General features: G+C 33.1%; 1 protein-coding gene and 1 pseudogene across 4 annotated transcripts; both read right to left on the bottom strand.

The window, feature by feature from the left end:
* Window positions 1-1,920: 1,920 nt before the first annotated feature.
* LOC129889276 (uncharacterized) lies at window positions 1,921-8,056 on the bottom strand. 4 transcript variants are annotated; one of them, XM_055964507.1, is made up of 6 exons: window positions 7,890-8,056; window positions 6,923-7,061; window positions 6,708-6,833; window positions 6,523-6,613; window positions 3,485-3,634; window positions 1,921-2,328 (listed from the first exon to the last, which is right to left on the bottom strand). In XM_055964507.1, exons 1-6 carry the CDS (start codon window positions 7,967-7,969, stop codon window positions 2,150-2,152), a joined length of 765 nt encoding a protein of 254 aa, XP_055820482.1. In that variant the 5' UTR covers window positions 7,970-8,056; the 3' UTR covers window positions 1,921-2,149. The 4 variants fall into 4 exon arrangements, with proteins under 4 accessions (XP_055820482.1, XP_055820483.1, XP_055820484.1 ...); XM_055964508.1 differs by having other exon boundaries at window positions 1,921-2,265; XM_055964509.1 differs by lacking the exon at window positions 7,890-8,056 and adding an exon at window positions 7,621-7,848.
* Window positions 8,057-14,738: 6,682 nt separating this feature from the next.
* On the bottom strand, window positions 14,739-18,067 carry LOC129890637 (uncharacterized; annotated as a pseudogene).
* Between the last annotated feature and the right edge of the window lie 3,659 nt (window positions 18,068-21,726).

Raw genomic sequence — 21,726 nt, 5'->3', positions numbered from 1 at the left:
TCATGTGTTTGAACTCTACTTAGGAATATTATTGAGTTATAATTTTCTAAGGTAGAAAGCGAGGCTTGTAACAAGAAGTAGATTTGACTTCTTGGAGAGTTTGAGTTGCGATTATAGTTAATCGTTAAAGTTTAGGTACTTGAGTTAGTTCCTTGATTATTGAGTTGTAATCTAAAACCGCTCTTTGAAAGTTGGTGAAGTTTGGTGGAAATCCTACAAGGTGTAGGTTGTGATTTTTCTTCCCTTGAGCAATGAGGTTTTCCACAATAAATTCTGTGTTTACATTCGTATTACTCATTCAAGAACCTGATTCTTGAAATCGTTAGGTGGTATAAATTTCTACAAAATTAATATTAGGTTAATAGTTAAACTTAAAGGTTAAGACATTTACCATCTTCTTAGTTGTGATCTCGTCATTGTCATGACATTGATATGTCTAACTTGAAAGGGAGAGTTTAGGATTTTAAATAAGTCAATTAAAAACATATTAAAAAATTAATGTGTCTAACAAATAAAGTCATTATATGTATCACGTAGGATGAAGATTGTATGAACAATTTCAAGTCATAAAAAAATCAACAATTCACACAAAAAAGCTAAATCGGAGACTCAATCTCTAGCAAAATGAAGTCACTCAAAAAAATTCGATCTTCCAGTTAAAGTTCCACACTAACTACATACGCTCTTCAAATCATGAAAATTACAACAACAACAACAAGTCCAGTATAATCCCACCCTGTGAGGTATGGAGAGGGTAGAATATACGCAGACCTAACCCTCACCTAGAAAGGTAGGGTGGCTGTTTCCGAAAGACCCTCAGTTTAAGAGAGAAGAACAAGAGAGGAAAAATAAGGAAACAAGACAAAAGTCAGATAGAACCAAGCATATCGAAAACAATATAAAAATATGAATAATGAGAGCGAGAAAGTCAGGGTAGGACAGACCAGAAAGAGAGGAGCATTAATTACTATAGATAAATAGGATACCAAAGTATACCGAACCAACAAATGTAAGCAGTAATCAAATGCTGAAATCAAATGTTAATAAATAAATGAGCAAAACTACGACTACTATAGTAAAAAGATAAGCCACCTAGCCTACTATCTTAATCTGAGTACTCCACGACCTCCTATCTAAGGTGATGTACTCGGTGAGCTGCAACAACAAAAAAATTCTCCGAGAAGAAGGGGAAAGGAGCAGGAAAGGCAAGTTAGGAGGGAGGAGCCATAGGGGCAAAAATGGCAAGTGGAAAATTAGTGGTGGAGATTCTGGAATTGAGAGAAGCATCGGTAAGGTGATTGAATTCAAGATTTGAGAAGATGGCGGTGGAAATGGAGACAAAGATGAAGTTTTCATGGATGAAGGAGATGTAAATGGGTTTAATTTGTTATGAGTTTTCTTTAGTTTAATGGGTTGGATTCGGGTTAAAAAAATGGAATTGGGTATTTTAATTGAAATTGGATAATTTAATCAATTTGGGAAAATCATCAAATTAAATATAAATGATTGGATAGTATAACAAAGGATAAAGTCAACTAATAAATAAAAGTGGGAGCAGGATATTTTTAATCCTTTTCTCATAAATTAAAGGAAAATTAGGAGTTATCCAAAATTAATATATATTAGTTTCATGCTATTTAAGTAGTATTGTATTGTTGTTACTTAAATTTTATTATATTGTATTATTTAAATACATCGTTAGATAACAATGAAAAAATTCATTTTGTATGACCAACTAATTTGGATTAATCACATCATTATCTTAATATTTTCTTCTTATTTTATCTTTACTTATTTTGAATAATTAAATTTTATTCTCTACCTTACCCTTTTATAATAGCTCTACTATATATCCTACTTTTTTGGTAGGTTTATCGTTCAAATTATTGATGTGTGACATTATGTAATGACAGAGAACGATACAATCTATTTAAACATTGTATTCATTAAAACAATACAATACAACAAATACGATACAATGAAACAATACGTAACAATCATCGAAACAAGAGTGGTAACAGAGAGAACTCTATGCCAAGATCAGTAGGAACAACAGAGACATTCTCTCTCCCCTCTTTATTATTAGGATATTACTCACAAAGTCTAAGATAAGGTAAACACAAATTGCACTTGATAACACTCCATATTATTAGGCTTCAGTATTCTCCTGGGCTTTGTTCTGCACAAATTGTCCACCCTCTTTAGCTCTTTCCTTCATATCCCAAGCTTTGCTTGCAATCCTCATCCTAGCAAAATCAGGTTGGTCTGCAGCAAACAGGTGTTGCTCACGGGCTTTCCTATACAACCACAATGTTGCAGCTAATCCCCCTATGCCACTTCCACCAGAAAACAAGAAACCAGCAGTGCTCAAGACAAGAATTATTGCAGCTGGAACAAGAATTGGGCTGAACACAATAAGGAATGGGGTGGCAAGGATCAGAAATATAACTGTCCCTGTAAAGGTAAGACTGGACAAGCCTAACAAAGCAGCACCAAGTGTTCCTGCTGCCATGAACCTCAACGCTTCGTAATTTGGAGGTGATCTACGGAGTTCTTTCTGTTGATCAGACATGGCTAAAATTTCTAAGAAGAGGTTGTGATACCTTTAGAATGAATGCAAAGGACTAGGAGAGTCTTGCATTATATAGTATTTTTTGTGATAAAGTGGGACCCAAAGGACACATGGAAATACAGTTGGCATCATCTTCTTGGGTGATGTGAGACATGAGGTGGTCTAGAAAAGTGTGCAGGGGTGATGGGAAGCTTGGCATGAGCCTTTGGTTTTATGGGCATTCAGGATCAAACATTTGGCAAGGGGAAGCAGGAAAAGATGGAGAAAGTGAAAGTAACATATAATGCATCTCCAGTTCTTCTATAACAAAAAAATTGAAGTTCAAATAAAAATAAAAACACCAACAAATTACTTTTTTTAAAAAAAAAAAAAAGACGAGAAATACTGAAGTAGGCAGTACAACAAAGAAGGGAAATAAGGAGGAAAAAACTTCAAAATTCTTAACAGGGAATTCATATTATTATTTAAAATTGAAAGAATATTCCTGGTTCTACCTCAAGAAAGATAGCAATATGGGAAGGAAGTAAGGTACACATCACATGTATCTTGATGCTTCTCCCGGTTCTGGAAAAAGGGTTAATTCCTTTCCGCTAATAACAAGGGGCACATTTCACTTTGACAGTATCACATGAAAATTTTGCAAGCAGATACTTTATTCAAGCTAGAAAAATGACGGAACAAACTAACTCCATGTTTACAGCCAAGAAAAGGGAAAAGAGTACATAAAGTGGGGGTGTGAGAGTCGCATTGAGTAATGAGGCATATCTTAATCATTTGCAATTAGCAAAACTACCTTACACCAGTTAGAAAGTTTCCTAATACTTGAGCTTCAACATCTACTACCCATTGCTGAATGTATGTTACGTCACTGGTGACAAATACCAGAACATGATCAAGAGTCCTTAGAAATACCATGATTAGCAGCATCTAATCCTTGATTCCTTGGTAGAAGATATGACGGAAGAAATGACGGGATTACAAGGGCTAGTGCCAAGCAGAGCACCACAAACACTACGACATACCATGCTTGGTGAGGGATGCCAAATAGTAGCTCATCACATACTGCCATGGAAATGCACATAATCTTAGTTAGACACTGTGAAGGAGTCACAATTGAAGACACTTACAAATACACAGCAGACAAAAAGCTTCAGTAAGACAAGACTGTTGGACGGAAAGCATATCACAAAACAGGGTCCATAATCATCAAGAAAAGCTGTTCATTTGACCATATTCTATATAACAATAGTCATTTAAATAATCTAAACATCAAAGGGGGAAGGAATAGAGAATCCACGAGCTGTCCAAGCTTCACAAGTCAAAATTTTACAGTTGCAGGTAAGATCAGATTGTAGATAGAACAATATAGATAAGCAGATATGTAATTTGAGCTGAGAAGTTTTCAATTGACTAATGCTCCACAATAGTTATTACAATATTTCAACATCAAAGAAAAGAGGCACACAGTTTAATGAGATACTGGCTGCGAACTGCGATACTACAGAAGTCATAGCTACTTTCTATCAATGGGTTGGAATAACCCAAAGGACCTCATTCGTCTTCAGATAGTTTAGCTGCAAGCCACTTTTTAGCCTATTTTTATGTCAGTCATTTTCCATAATCACCTCTTAGAATTCTCCTCTTGATCAATACTTTTTCCTCATAAAACGTGTAAGTTTTTCCACATAATGTCTCATACTTTAGACATATAACTCTATTGTTAGATATATAAATTATTTTAGCAGAATCCCCGCACTGGTATCCATACTCCTGAATCTTAAAATTTAGATCATAAAGGATCCGATCTCTAGATCCACACCCGTGTCAGACATTGTGAACCCGAGTATGAGCAACTTAGGCTTTAAGAACCATTCTGGGCTTAAAGCCCCAATAGAATTTGGCCTTTTTGTTTGCTTTTTGTTTTGGACTACTCTATTACTAGTTACGTAATCAAAAACTTATCAACTTGGGGTCCATGAGAAAAGATAAAACACAGTTCAGTTAATTCTTTTCATTCACATTACTTATCATTTTATAATTTCAAATTCAAAACAAGCAAAATATTTATTCTGCTTGGATAGGCTAATGTTAAGAGATACAGCTCGAATGATAGCTACTTAAAGTAAGTATTGATAAAAGTTAATATCTAAAATAAAAATGGGAGAGATCATGGCCGATATACAAAGAACGAGCCTCAATTCCTATCATGGCCAGGGGAGGGTTTGTCCACATGCTCTCATCTCCTTTACTCTAGTAAAGAATTTCTGTTATCTTATTGACGGAGAAATATTGGTCAATCCACTAGCTGACTCACCTTCCAATCTTGTCTCCTTAAACTGCCAGACATGTAAGGGAAGTGGCTTATTTTTTTTCCTTGTTGATCTTGGACAAATAGGTCACAAGCCGAAGATTGGTGTGAAATCTGCTAACAAGACTAAAGCTTAAAAGCAACTTGTCTATGCAATATTATGTGGTTAACAAACATCAACCTGTATTTAGCTTTTTCTATTGTTTCTAATCCAGATTAGAAATATCTACATGGCTATGATACCTTTACTAGAAAACTGTTCAGAGGCATCTTAAGGCAATATATGTGATAGGTGCAATTTGTTATAATAGGATTTGATACGATCAACTCTATAACCATCCATACCGAATTTTATCTTGCAGTTCTTCCATCTTAAGGGGGCATCATAAAAATTCCTGCTAAAATTGAACTTCGCAAGACCAACACATCTCCTGAAAGGAATTTTGCTGCTAACCAATGGCTGCAACAGTCACTGGTGACAGCAGCTCATGGATTTCTGCGGATCATGGTTCATAAATTCTCGTCGCCATGATAAATGCTCATCCTATATCAGAGAACCTCCACCAAACCAGATCTTTTTAGCATATGTGCAGCTGAGCACTTGAGCATGCACAAGACTTACCATCTTTTTTCCCACATTATACATTTCTCGCACCAAATTACGTTTCTTTCTCTTATTCAAGTGACAAGTAACAACGCTTTCTTTGGCATTGTGTCTTAGCTTCTTCTCTCTCGTTGTTTTCCTTTTTCGAACTACTTTGTGATGTTTTCACTTGAGCCAAGGGTCTACCAGAAACAACCTATCTACCTCCCAAGATAGGGGTAAAGTCTGCGTACACACTACCCTCCCCTAACCCCACTTGTGGGATTATATTGGGTAAGTTGTTGTTTTCTTTCAATAGGAGGAATAATAAAAGAATCACCAGACAATGGCAAGAGGCTTCACATGTTCTATGTTCTTCCCTTTGACAATCATATGCAACAAGTCTTAGATTTAATGGGTCTACTTGAAACATTTTTTTATCAAGTACGCTTTCATTAAATCAATCATCCAGAGGATGCAATCGATTGCAAAAAAAGTCAAAAGTCTCCTGATAAGCAAAAAACTCCTAACCACTCAAGGAGCTCACAAAGTTTTAGAGATTTAAAGGACTTGACACTTGAAACGATATGAGCGATTCATACACCTGACCCCAACTTGCTTGGCATTGGGCATTATTGTTGTTATGACATGGTGTATCTGTAAAGCTAACTGACAGCCTAGATAAATTTCAATAATGCATACTTTGACATTTTTCTGCTTAACCTAAATGTGCTTCCTATATCAAAGAGATTTTTGTCAGTAAGCCTTTAATTTTGTGACTTCCAATTTATTAGCAGGTGTTCAGTCATTGCATTTATATTTCTTTTTTCGTTTTTATGGCAAGTGACTCGAAAACACAAGTCATCGGTGAAGGTTCCTAATTCCTTCCACCTTTTTGTGGGGATAAAAAGAAGGCTAAGGTGTACTTGAAAATTCAGCATTGCCAATTCGCTTTTAAATGATGATAACTTGGATAATAATTACTATATTGGTGTGTAAGAAGATAATTAAAAATGTTAGATGGAACTTTGAACTATCTAATTAAGGGGAATTTCTTACCTATATTATATATGATGTGTTTCCTCTCCTTTACCCCAGGTATTGCAACAATTCCCTCAGGCTCCACATTTACCAGGACAAACATTCCGCCCTGTGACAAATTCCATTATCAGTGCCTCCTCAGAGGTAAAAATGACCAAAAGAATAAATGACAATCATTATATATCATGCAGACAAAACCAAACCTTGTCACCAAGCAATTGAAGACTGTTGTCCGCGCGAAAAATAATCTTTTCAGTATTCAGTAACTTCCTACCAACATTTAGCCCTGAACCTCCTTTACTTAGTTGTAGAGTAAAAGTAGCTGGTATCTGTTATATGTTGAACAGTAAAGGTTTCAGCTTTAAATACCAATAGGGTATAGAAAACTAGTAGTAGGCAAGAATGCAAATGTACATACAGAAGCAGGATATGAGATCTTCACTTCATACCACTTATTGGAATTCAACCCTTGCAGTTCATATAGTCTCGATCCAGATTGTAATGGAAGAGTTTCCTTCATTAGCTCCTGTCCGACTTGCAAAACTTTTATATCCATCCTATAACATTATGATTTTTAGCTTTTATAAGATATTTACTCTATGTAATTATGTAAAAAAGCAATTGCAGGTAACTTGGAAAAGGTATACAAATTCTATACCCTGCTACTGAAATCCTTATATCCTATAGGTAACTATCCATAATAAGCATGGATTTGTAACCTGGAAGGTATACTAAGCTGTTCCAACCAATTAAATTACATTGACAGTGTCAAATTCATGTATTAAAGCTAAATCCAATAATATATTGCAAAACTCACATAGGGATCTACAACAACAACATACCCCCTAAGTAGGGTTTAGGGTCAGGAGAGGGCATAGTGTATGCAAACCTTACCCCTACCACTTGAGAAGGGTAGAGACTATTTTTGACAGACCCTAAATGAAAAAGAAGCAGTAGATACAACATCAAGAAAATATAAATGAAAAAGTGGCAACAGAAACAAGAAGAGGAAGAAAATAAGATACAGAGGCTAAAGAATAACAGGTAGTAATAGAAATGTAAAGATAAAGAAAAACCAGAAGAAGTCAGAAAAATGAGAAAGAAATAGGTACTTACTGAGCTTCTATCCTAATATTTGACCATTCACACCCTCCTATCAAGAATCACCTAAAGTTGTGGATCACCTGAATGCCTTGGTTGAAAATTTATATATAGATATTTTGAATCCATGGAACATAAAAATTAGAGGTTGAAATTATTTCAGCTTTGAGGTTTCAAATTCAATTCGAATAGTTGTTAGTCGCTATACCTCTACCACCCAAAACTGACATAGAGATCAAAAAGTAAGGTAAACTAAATTGTATAGTGATGTTATGAGGACTTACATATTGGCATGAGTGGATGAGATTGGCGTTAGAACAAGTATGAGACAACTAAAAAGTGAAGTTGAAAACCTCATACTCATTTGATCTGATTTTCAATAAATACTCTGATGTATTGCGCATAATCTAACAGGTAGAAGGTGAGAGAGGCCCAAAATATAGCCGGTTCATAGGGTTCAAACATCACCATTTTTTCCTCCATAATTCACTTTTTATCAATAAATAAAAAAATATTTCTAAAATCAATAATTATTTATTAAAAAATACTTTTTTAAGTGAATTTTTTTTTGGGTAAATTACCCTTTTACACAACTTCCCCTAATATATTTACTTTTACTCCCATATACACCAAAAAATTTCCAAATTCCCTCCTTTTCCTTTCTCTCTCTAAAAGTCACTGATACATCCGCCCTATTCCTCTATTCTTGCCCTAATTTGCTCTTGTTAGTTAGTTACTCTTCAAGTGTTAATCAATTTCAAGGTTCCAAATAAGGTAATGTATCAATCTTTCCTTATATGGAATTTTAATTCATCCTCATTCAATATGATTTCTCCTAAAATTTGTATATTTTGATTTCTTCTGAAAATCTTTGAAAAATCTTCTAATTTTTTATCATTTGCTTTCTTCTGTAAATCTTTCTATTTGTGTTTCTCATACCTTAGCTTATACATATGGATTCCGTTCATGCTCTCAAACAGTCCACTAAAAATCAACGAATTCTTGTTTCTCCCGGGTCTGATTCGTCTTGGGAAGGTTACGACGAAGTTAGATCCAAACATCGTAACGATTCAGCAGTGATGAATAAGCTACGTGAGAATTTGAAGTCGAAAGCTACAGTTAAACATGCACCCAATGAAATAGACAAAAAGATTGAAGGGGTTACAACACGCCCTAATCTCCCAAAGGTATGTGTTCAATTAAGTTTTTTTGTTTTAGAATGAAAATTTTGTGAAGGTTTTAATGTTTCTGATACATATCATTTATGTATCAGATACATAATATCTTTTTAAAAGGAAATCTTTTGGAGATTTTTTATTTCTGATACATCATGTTTAAGTGTCAGTTTCTGTTGTTTTAATTTTTAATTACTCTGATACATATATATTTATGTATCACATACATAATGTATTTTTCAAATGTAATTATTTGAGATTTACTATTTTTGATACATTATGTTTAAGTCTCAGTTTATGTTATTTCAAGTTTAATGATTCTGATACATCTACATTTATGTATCAGATACATAATGTCTGTTTCATATGAAATTTTTTGAGAATTACTAATTCTGATTCATCATCTTTAAGCCTCAGTATTTGTTATTTCAAATTTTAATGATTCTGATACATATACATTTATGTATCAGATACATAATGTTTTTTTCAAATGCAATTTTTTTAGAGATTTACTATTTCTGATACACCATGTGTAAGTGTCATTTTTTGATGTTTCAAGTTTTAATGATTCTGATACATATACATGTATGTATCAGAATATAATATATAATTGTTTCTGATACATCTTCTGTATGTATCAGAATCTCATCTCATGCATCAGATATCTTAATGCATATGATACATCGTATCCATGTATAGAGTTCAAGTTGTATTTAACCATTTTCATGTCAATGCAGGGAATGAAATACGTCATCAAGAAGATCCCGTCCCACCCATTGAGATTCGAAACGGCAGATAGGGCTAATTTTCTTGATGATTTTGAATCATCAATAGGTGAAGAAGGTATAAAGTTATTTAGGCAATCTATATTTGGTCACTACTTAGATATGCCAAACTACAACTTTCAAGGGCAAATCATCAAATGCCTCTTACTTCTTGAGGTAGACCAAAAAAACAAAGAAGAACTGCACATTCGTCATGTGCAGGGTAATATACTGTGATTTACAATAAATGATTTTGCTATCATTACTGGTTTGCGATGTACCGGTAATATGAATGACTTCAAGTATTCTGATGATCAAGCAAGTAGATTATTGTCTTTATATTTTCCTGGTGCCAAAAATGGGGTCAACAAAGCTCGTTTCGTTAAGCATTTTCTGGTTGGAGGATGGAAAACAAACGAAGATGCCGTTCAGATGGCCATTCTCTATTTCATCCATACTTTTGTTTTTTCTCAACTAGGTGATGCACCTATATCAGTTGATGATTTCAAGATGGTAGAAGATAGTAGTTATGAGCAATATCCATGGGGGAAATTAGCATATTCAAAATTGATAAAAGGAATGCGTCAGGAGTTTTCAAATGCCAAACAAATGTATCGTCTAGGCGGCATGCCATACGCTCTGAATGTTTGGTTATATGAATGTGCATCTCAAGTTCCCTCTGAAATTGCTGTAAGAGTGGGTAATAAAATTCCCAGAATTCTTAACTGGCGTGTTGTCGCCGTGAAGCCAAAATTTGAGACCTTCATGTCTACCATCTTTAGTGAGGTACATGCTTTGAATATTATTCGTTTATGCACTGATTCATTATATATAAAATCTAAGATACATTATATATCCATGACCTTGATACAGTATAATTTGATTCATAAAGTAGATGTATCAGCTCATATATTTATGTATCAGGATATAAATGTATCAAGATATAATGTATATTATACATATACTTTATATAACCTTTCTGATACATATAATTGTATGTATCAGAAAGGTATTTACAGCTCATGAAAACTCATTTATCAGTATTTACAGCTCATGAAAATTCTATCTTATGTATCAAATTATAATGTATCAAGAATTACATCTCATGATACATCTGCATGTATGTATCAGATAATGTTGTTTTTCTATCAGTTTAGCATGTATGAAGGATTAATATTTCTGATACATCATGTTTATGTATCAGCATTAACATGTATCAATTATTCATTTTTTTTGCAGTATCCATGCTCCAACATTATCCAATCTCAACATGAAATGGAATCTATTGTCGTTCATGACAGCTAACAGAAACCTGAAGATTCAACATCGGCTGCCAAGGTCAATTTCAGAAAACCTCATGAAGTCACTGGATTTAAGGACTTTTCAACAACACCACCCACTGAATTTTTAAAGAGATCCAGGGATGTCGCTGAGACATCTTCTCCACCTCCTTCCAAGAGAATGAAGACTTCCCCTGCTAAAAAGCCAATTCAAGTAGAAACAGCCAACATGCACAAGGATTTCATACCACCAAATGAATCAGAAAATCTTGTTTCTCCTGACAATGAACCGGGGGCAAAGTCACCAAAGGAATCAGAAAAGCCTGTTTCTCCTGACAATGTACCAGGGGCGAAGTCAGCTGTAGGAGGTGAATCTTCCGGTCATTCGGATCAAATTATTTATATGCAATTCAAAGCATTGAAGAAGTCCATAAAGAAGTCTCTAAAGAGATACGTAAGTTATTACTTTAAGATGTATCACGTACAATATACTTTTAATTAGGTGATACATTCTGATTTTTCATATACATGTATCAAGGTTGACCGGAAGTTCAAGCGTTTGGAGAACAAAATGGATTCAAATCACATTGATCTTTTGAAAGCCATCGACAGTATGGCAAACCGAATGACTGGCACATCATCTCAAGTTAAAAAAGATGATTTTGATCAATCATTCCATGTGGTTGAACAACAAGAAGCACCTACTGGATTGGAGGTGCACAATTTTGCAAATAAATCTGACCCACCCCAAAAAAATGACAAATCTAATGTCTAGGAAGATATTAAGGTACATACATCATGTAATATTTGATATTTATGCTTTTAAACTTCTGGATACTTTTCATTGTCATGTATCAAATATAAATGTTATTATGTTTTCAGGGACCTGAACCATCCACCATGATAAATCAGGTGGACAACATATCGGAACAAAGTATTTCAGCAGATGTTCCTGAATTATTTGATCAGCAAGTTTATTCTGATACATTAAAGGTAATGTATCAGAAACAAATTGATGAACAATTTGATTCTATATATATATTTTGTATAAGCTCTACCTCTTTAAATATATATATATCTAGACATTTAGTACATATATATCATAAGTAAATGTTATTATGTTTCCAGGAAGATGAACCATCCATCAAGATACAAAAGGTGGATGATGTATCACAACATAACATTGTAGCAGATGATGTATGATATCTGCACATTTTTTATGAAGTAATTGGTTTTTTAAGATAATGTATTATATCCACATTTTTTTATTTAGTAATTGTTTTTTTAATATTTGTAGGAACCAAAAACATTAAATTTTACACCACAATTGAAGGATGTATCAGCACACCAAATGGAACCACAAAGAGCAGATACTGATCAGCTTATTGCTGATTCTGATACATTACAGGTAATGTATCAGATTCTTTACTGAGATAAAGTCAATATTATTAATTTTTTTAATGACGTTATACATTACGTGTAGAACACTGGAAAGAAAGATGGAAGAGTAGCTGATGATAAATCTGACAAAGTAGAAGAGCAAGTCAAAGAGATTGAAAAAGAAAAAATCAAACCAAGCACATCAGAATCCAATACTTCAGCACCATTTTCGACCAAAACTCTGGATGTGATAGATGCTCTAATATACGGACTTCCATTACCAGCCATGCCATTGACAGCTGTTAGTCATGAGCAAGTTCAGGATGAATGTCTATTACGCGATAGCCAGCTACCAACCACTCTTCCATCAAAAGCTAATGTATTGTCTGACGATGCGAAGACACCATCTCGAAGAAGCAGGATTCCTTCGAAGATCTTACAGTCGCCGTATCTTTCAAACTTTGGGTCGAGTGAAAAGGGAAAGGAAAATTTGTCAGATGTTATGCATCAGATACACCCTTTTGAAGGTTTTGGTATATGCTATCAACCCCCTTCCGAGCTTGTCCCAGACTACTCTCAATGGATAGATAAAAGACTTCTAAAATCACATGGCAACAAGTAAGTATGACATATTCAACTTATACCCATACAAGTCGTGTATTATATTTGTTATGTTATTAAACTACAAGTTTCCATTCAGGAATTCGAAGGAGGATCATTACAGATCTAAGTGCTCTTCATTCGGCTTTGAAAAAATAGACTTTGTTGTGGCATTTCCTAAAGATAAGAACTGGTTCTATCTAATGTCACAGCCGGACAGATGCTGGAACGATGAGGTAAAAATTTCATCATAAATAATATGATACAACTCATACTAACTACCTGATACATACATATTAATGTATCTGATACATAGATAGATAAATGTATCTGATACATACATAATCTGATACATGATGCTAGTTGTTATATAACTAATACTTTCTTAAAATGTGCAGCACATCGATGTAATATTTTACTACCTTCGGAAGAAATCGAAGATGCAGTTGAGCAATCAGTATCGATACACAACGACAAACTGCATTTTCAAAAACTACATCGAATATGCACACACACGCTACTATCACCTTCCACCTAACATTTCTACACAAGAAGATATGGCAAGGGCCACTGTTACAGCTCATCAAGAGAGATCCGTGAAGAACATAATAAGAGGTTTCTCAATACTAGTCGATTTACCCTGGCATTTGATAGATGAGGTATACATTCCAGTAAACTGCGACAGGGATTTTCATTGGGTTCTTGCGGTAGTTGTGTTGAAAGAGAGGTTGATACGTGTGTATGATTCATCGCCTAGACAAAGAAGTAGCAACCCTTCCCAAGAGATCCAAAAGATAGCAGCAATGCTACCAACATACCTGCAAGACAGTGGTTTCTTTGACAACAACGAACGTACTGATTGGTCGTCTCTTGATTCATACAAGGACAAATCAACCGGTAACATGCTTGAACCACATCACCCATTTGCAGTTGAGTATATTGAAGGAATTGCGCAACAGGGAAGTGGCAGCTTGCGAGTATTAACATCGGCTATGTATACCTAAATCATTCATATGTCAATTTTACTTTTTTTAAATTCCTGTATTCCTTTATTTGCAGGGATTGTGGAGTTTTTCTGGCCATGTTTGCTGAATTAGAATGTACACCGAGATAAGTTCTACATTACAAGATGTTATTTTCTCATTAGCGAATTTTTTTCTCCCTTTCTTTGGTCTTCCTGGCATCCTTTTGTATATTGGCGGCAAGACAATTTCTTCCAAAATTTCCTTCGGAGCAGTCCAGTCTTTCTTATCTGGCATTGGAACCATTGGTAATTCATAAGTATTTGCCAACGCCTCTGGTTTGTAGTAATCAGAACAATATGGGTGCAGGTCAGTAATGTTCTTGCTCTTCAACACTGCAATTGCATGTGGACATGGTATCTCGTCTAGTTGAAATCTACCATAAGTGCATGTTTTTCTCTCTAGACACACAATGTATCTTATACCTAATTCGTAAACAGAATAAAGATACTCTAATGAAGCAACAACCTGCAGAAATTATATTTCAAATTTATGTATCAGTACTGCTTTCTCACATACACAACTATGTATCAGAACTGTTGTAAAAGGGTAATAATTATCACATGATATACATATCAGATGAATCAACAGCCAACAAGAAATAAATTTCACATATATGTATCAGAAAGTACGTATCAATTACAGAAATGATGTATCAGAACTGATGTATCAGTATGTATTTTAAACATGTTATGTTTATATGTGTCAGTACTTATGTATCAACTACACATTTGATGTATCCGAATTGATATATCAGTGTATAATGAGCACAGGCTATACTTGAATGACGAAGCAACAAACTGATATAAATAAACTTCACATATATCTAATAGTACTTATCTATCATCTACACAAATAATGTATCTACACTGATGTATCAGTATATATTTAGAACATTTTATGCATAACTGATTAATCATCAGCCTGAAGGAAAATAATCTTTACATATATGTATCAGAACTTATGTATCAAATGTAGAACTTATGTATCATAATTGAAGTTTCATTATTTAATTAGCACATGTTATACATAACTGATGAATCATCAGCCACCAAGAAATAAATATCACATATATGTATCATAAAGTATGATTCAATTACAGAAATGATGTATCAGAACTGATGTATCAATATATATGTATCAGAAAGTATGTATCAGAAAGTATCTATCATGTACTAGAACTGATGTATCAGTATATATGTGTCATAAAGTATGTATCGTGTACCTTCATTCTCGAACACTTGATCGTGTTTGAAACTAGGATATCTTCGAATTTTCTATCCAAAGTATGTTTTGTATAAGATGTTATTTCTCTATTTTTGCAGTTCCAAGAACCAAATAACATTTTCGTTTGCTCCAAAAAGTCAATTATAGGCAGCTCTCGTGCTTCAACAAGGCATCCATTGATACATTCTCCGATGTTAGAAGTCATTATTCTACCCCTGTTGACAGTGGCATGAACCCTTGACCACTTTTCGTATCCTGCATTTTTTAAATATTGTGCCACCCGTTGATCAATTTTTTCAACTTTGGCCATTAATTTATCGACTTCATCTTTTCGGTATGCCTTGGCCATTGAATAGAAGATGTCACTTAGTACAGCTTTGCTCCTTCTATATTTAGTACACACATTTTTTCATATATGCCATATGCATGCAAAATGAGGAATATTGGGAAATACCATGCTTACACTCTTGATTATGCTTTCGTTCCTATCTGATACAACACACATATTGTCCCTCTCTCCAAATGCATTCTTGAAATTCTGAAAAATCCACGTCCATGATGAATCATTTTCCGTATCAACAATACCATACGCCAACGACAATATGCAACCTAATAAATCAATAATAGCGATACAATAGTTATTAGAATTCATCAGAATCACAACAAACGTGAAAAATAAGATGACACAGTGTTATTCAATAAGAAACAGTATAAGAAAATAATACCTGCCCCATCAAGTGTGCTAGCTGATACAAACGTCCCTTTATAAGGTCCATCAAGATATGCACCGTCAACAACAACTATTGGTCGACAAAACTGAAACCCCCTCATCAAGGGCCTTAACGCTATGAACAAATACATGAATTCATCAGTTGATGACTTGTGCATACTTATGTACGAATTTGGATATACGGTTTTTAGAATATGTATGTATACAGGCAGCTGTCTATATCCATCAGCAGGTTTTCCCCTTAACATCTGCAAAGCATGCTCTTTTGAACGTCATGCCTGTTGATAGGTAATATCAATTCCATACGCTGATTTAATATCCTCTCGTATATCATTAGGGGTGACAATTCTCTTATAATTAACCAATTTAGGGGCTGTAAATACACTAACAAAAGCCTCTGTAGCATGAACTTTGTTGAAAATCCTATCTCTCAGTGCACATGAATGTTCACTATTGAAATATCTAACTTTGAATATATCCGATTTTTTCCAACATGAAGCTTTCATTCTCCAACAACATCCTTCTGAAAGGCATACTAACACATAACTGCATTTGTATTAAAAAAATGACATGTATCATATCAATATTTTTTCATTTATAATATCAACAAATACAGTGACATACTGATAGGAAGTGTGTCAACCCATGTACTTGATACATGCTTCTTTGTATGTATTGTTAAAAAAAAACATCTGATACATAGAGTATTATGAATCTGATACATACTGACAGCATTATTATCATTTTTAACTGAGTTACAGGAATGGAGTTTTGATGTATCATGACAGGAAAATTTATTTTATTTTAAGAATGTATCAGATACACAACTATGCAGTAATATGTATCTGATACATACTGTTGGATACTATCCAACATCAAAATTCCCAAATGCAGAAATGGAGTTTTGATGTATCATGACATGAAAAATTATTTTATTTTAAGAATGTATCAGATACACACAATAATATGTATCTGATACATACTGTTGGATACTATCCAACATCAAATTTTCCAAATGCAGAAATGGAGTTTTGATGTATCATGACATGAAAAATTATTTTATTTTAAGAATGTATCAGATACACACAGTAATATGTATCTGATACTGTGTGTATCTGATACATACTGTTGGATACTATCCAACATCAAAATTTCCAAATGCAGAAATGGAGTTTTGATGTATCATGACATGAAAAATTATTTTATTTTAAGAATGTATCAGATACACACAGTAATATGTATCTGATACATACTATTGGATACTATCCAACATCAAAATTTCCAAATGCAGAAATAGAGTTTTGATGTATCATGACATGAAAAATTATTTTATTTTAAGAATGTATCAGATACACACAGTAATATGTATCTGATACATACTGTTGGATACTATCCAACATCAAAATTTCCAAATGCAGAAATGGAGTTTTGATGTATCATGACATGAAAAATTATTTTATTTTAAGAATGTATCAGATACACACAGTAATATGTATCTGATACTATGTGTATCTGATACATACTGTTGGATACTATCCAACATCAAAATTTCCAAATGCAGAAATGGAGTTTTGATGTATCATGACATGAAAAATTATTTTATTTTAAGAATGTATCAGATACACACAGTAATATGTATCTGATACATACTGTTGGATACTATCCAACATCAAAATTTCCAAATGCAGAATATGCGCATACCTTTTACTGTCAGATCTTTTAACCTTGAAATTAAATTCATTATTGATTTTGTATTTGGCCATTACATTAACTAGAGTTGCTTTATCCTTATAGAATTGATTCTCCTTCACTTCCGCACCATTTTTATCATCTATGTAGTTCGTCAACTCCAATTCTGCTATATAACAACTTGCAACTTTACCAGATTCTTCTAAACCAAAATTGTGGGACTCATTCGCATTTGATTAGGCACAAACGATTGCTCCGGATGTACTGTCGAATGATTTTATCTCACATCTTTTAATATCAAAGCTTGAAATGCACAGGGAATAATTTACGAAACCAGGCTCTTTCTTCTTCAACTCTATGTAAAGATTAACACCCATATCATTACGAATATATATTAGCGATGAGTTACCTTCAACTATGTATCGGATTTCATTTCTTTCTCTGATTCATCCACACTCAATTCAGCAGCGATTGCTGCTTTTAAATTTGAGTAAGATACATTGTCACCGACAACGATTCCATTACTTTTGTATTGTTCATAAGTAATATCGGATTGCCAAACTCCAGAATGTCTCAGTAGAATCGAGATATTCATATCGATTAATTGATGAAACACGAAGTTTGCTTTGAATTGATGCTCTGTTGTTTTCCTTGTAGTCGATGCTCTGACTTTTGGCTTCAAAATTCATCTACATAACTGTCGCCTTCTTTAATAGATCAGTAATTGATATAAAGAGCCAATCTTTTATCCATAAATAGCTGATGTGCATTAACTATTCTATAGCTAAAGTTATGTATCAGATACATAACTTATGTATCAGCAAAAGTTGAAAAATAATTGAAATCAACTTTGGTATGTATTGATGCTCTGTTTTTTCCATTCGAGACGACGCTATATTTTTTGGCTTGAATCTTCATGGACATAACAATTGTTTTTTTTAACAATTGATGTATCATATACATAACTGATCTATCAGATACATAACCCAAACTGAAAAAAAAATGGAAACGAAGTTGGTTTGAATTTATGCTCTGTTTTTTTTTGGCTTAAATCTCCAACTGCACAACCGTTCTTTTTTAACCAAATTAATCCCATTAATTAGATCACTAATTGATTTGAAGAACCAATCATCCCTTATATTAAGATACTATCCATAAATAGATAATCTTCATTAATTACTGATTGGATAATTGATGTATCAGATACAAATCTAATGTATCAGAAAAGTTGAAAAAAGGGCATATCGGGTAATTTTGATACTATGAGGGATGTATAGTAATTAAACTTTTCCATTATGGGATTTAGGTAAAGTTTACTTTTTTTATATACTAGATATATAAGAGCCCGTGGGCCCAATATATATTATTTTTAATTATTGTATTAAATAGTACTTTTAATGTAGTTTTTAAATAATATATGTTACTCATTTTGTCACCACATGTGTGGCACATATGAAATTTTGAAAGCCAACCAAATTTTAATAGGGTATTTCAACGTAATTTTTAAATAATATATGTTTATGTGGCACATGTGAAATTTTGAAAATCAACCAAATTTTTAGTATGTATTTTTTAAATATTTTAAGTTGTTAATCATTATGAATTATATTACTCTTAACTTAGGCAAATTTTTAAATAATATATATTATTTTTCTTATCCCAATTTATGGGGCACATGTGAAATTTCAAGAGTTAACCAAATTTCTAATATGTATTTAATATTTTAAGTTATGATTTATAGTACTCTTAACGTAATTTTTAAATAATATATGTTACTCTCTCTGTCTCAATTTATGTGGCACGTGTTAACTTTCGAGGGTTAATCACTTTTAATATGTTTTTCAAATATTTTAAATTATCAATTATTTTGATTTATAATACTCTTAACGTCATTTTTAAATAATACATATTACTTCCTCAGTCCTAATTATGGATGAAAATTCTAGAGTTAACCAATTCAATTTATGCGGCACATATGAAATTTTGAGAGTTAATCAAATTTTAATATGTTTTGAACAGTAAGGTCTATTCGATTCTTCAATCTCTCCTTCAAAAATCTGAACAGTAAGGTCTATTCGATTTTTCAATCTCTCGTTCAAAATATCAATACTATAAGTGTCCTGCCTCCTATGTAAGGATCCCAATTTTAACAAAAAGTATAAGAGGGGCTAGTTCTATGATTTTGCAAGTTAAACAACGATTGTTGACCGGAAAAACAAAATCTATGTGCATGGTGGATTCCCTAAATGTAATTTATTTTTAAGAATCTGAAATGAGTATATCCACACTTTTAAAGAGTCCGAACAATATATGTTTTAGATTATTTTCAAGAAAACTATAAATACCAAGAAATCTCTGATCTGGAGGTTTGAAAAAAGACATTCAGAATTATGTTAAAAATATTATTGTGGTGAATTTTGTAGCTATTTTTAGTCAAACCAAAAAGGAACAACATTTTGTTCCTACAACTACAAAAGAAAGTAAAGTATATCCAAAAAAATCAGACTTTTACAGGTTGAAGATAAGAAATTAGAATGTTTATTAATCCTACATAGCCAAACTACAAAACTTCTATTAATATGTTCAAGAATTCCCATAAAATACGATGAAACCCGTAAAAGATATAAAAAAAGGTTAGCTAGCCGAGAGAATTGTTCAAGTACATACAATTACTTAACCCAACAGGCAACAACAAGAAGAAAAACTACAAACCCAAATATAATCGACAAGATCTGAATTTTTCAATTCATTCTCAACAGGAAAAATCCAAACTTATTCCATATGATCATTTAGGCTATTCTCAATCCAAGAAATCCAAATAATTGTCCAGGTATAAGTTATTCCATCATATATATGGAATTACTTATTCCATCACTAAAGTATATATGATGGGATGAATAATCTAAGAATTACCTAATACCTCCAACCGAACGCCTGATAAAATAATTCTATATTTAATCTCAGAATTATTATATCTTATACCTCACACCAGACGAGTAGACTTTACATGATGGCAGAGTATTACCGTGGTATATTTATATATCACATATTCTTTTGTCATAAAGTTCTATTGTCTTTGTGTAGATGAAGTACTCTTATTATCCGTTCTACATGCTTTCTATTTGAAATGAGGATAACATTAATTATTGAGGGAATTATTCAGCAAGAAGTCCGCTTTGTCGTACTAAATATTTTCAGTTAATATTGTGCAAATATGGCTCATGCTCTAAATTATCTGTTAACTTTGATTAGTTAGCTACATTACATAAGGTGTATATGTATTTCATAAATTTGTCTATGTCTCAATTCATACATATTCTTAAAGACTTGTAAGTGAGTTTGTATTGAACTATGGTCTATTACATTATTGGTCGAGGGTAAAACAGTGAGTTCAAGTCCTATAGTAATCAAGAAGGTAAGACATCAGGCTAGAGTATCGATGCATCATGATGATAAAATTTTGGATTCAAATTCTATCAATTTATGGCCTAAGACTATTTTATATGGTTAAGATGTTGGGTTCAAGTCCCAATGCATTGTAATAGTAATTAGAGCAAAATAAGGTGCTTTCGAGGAAAAGTCATGAAACGTATTCCACTGAATTTGCTTCATTTCTTAATGTGAATATGATAGCAATGCAAAATATGTATGAAAGAAGACAAGCGATTGAATATTGCACATGAATATTGAATAAGGTATTAAGCTATCATAATTTGATATACTCAAATGATTGTGTTCCATTCATGAAAAATGTGAACTTTTGATAAATGCTACTGATAAAGATCTATTCCGTGAAGTGACTTGTGATATCACTCAATAAAGCTTATCAATACGGACTTGCATTTTATGGGGATGGAATCACGACTCAGCTCTAGAAAAGATAGAATAACTGAGAAAACATAATTATGAAATTTACTCCTGGAGCAGTAAATCTAAAATTTGCTCATATAATAGTAAAGCAGAAATTTACTAAAGCAAAAGATACATATCATGATAAATTGGAGAAATTCAATATTAAAAGACAAGAATGTTCCTCTGTTCTATGCCAGAGAAAGTCGAAGTGGAATCAATAAGAACTCTACCAGAAATATAAGAGGAGTAGATGAAACACATCATGAGATGGCAAGAACATGTGTCATCCATTATAGCTTTCATGAACAGTATGTTAATCCTACAATAAAAAAGGAATGCATGAGTTTCCTTAGGGGATGAAGGTTTCATATATTCGGTCTAGGATTAAATGGGGGGTTTGAC

The sequence above is a fragment of the Solanum dulcamara genome, chromosome 5 (assembly GCF_947179165.1).
Source record: "Solanum dulcamara chromosome 5, daSolDulc1.2, whole genome shotgun sequence".
Lineage (NCBI taxonomy): Eukaryota > Viridiplantae > Streptophyta > Magnoliopsida > Solanales > Solanaceae > Solanum > Solanum dulcamara.
Note: the sequence above shows the minus strand (reverse complement) of the source record. Positions and strands in the feature narration are given on the sequence as shown.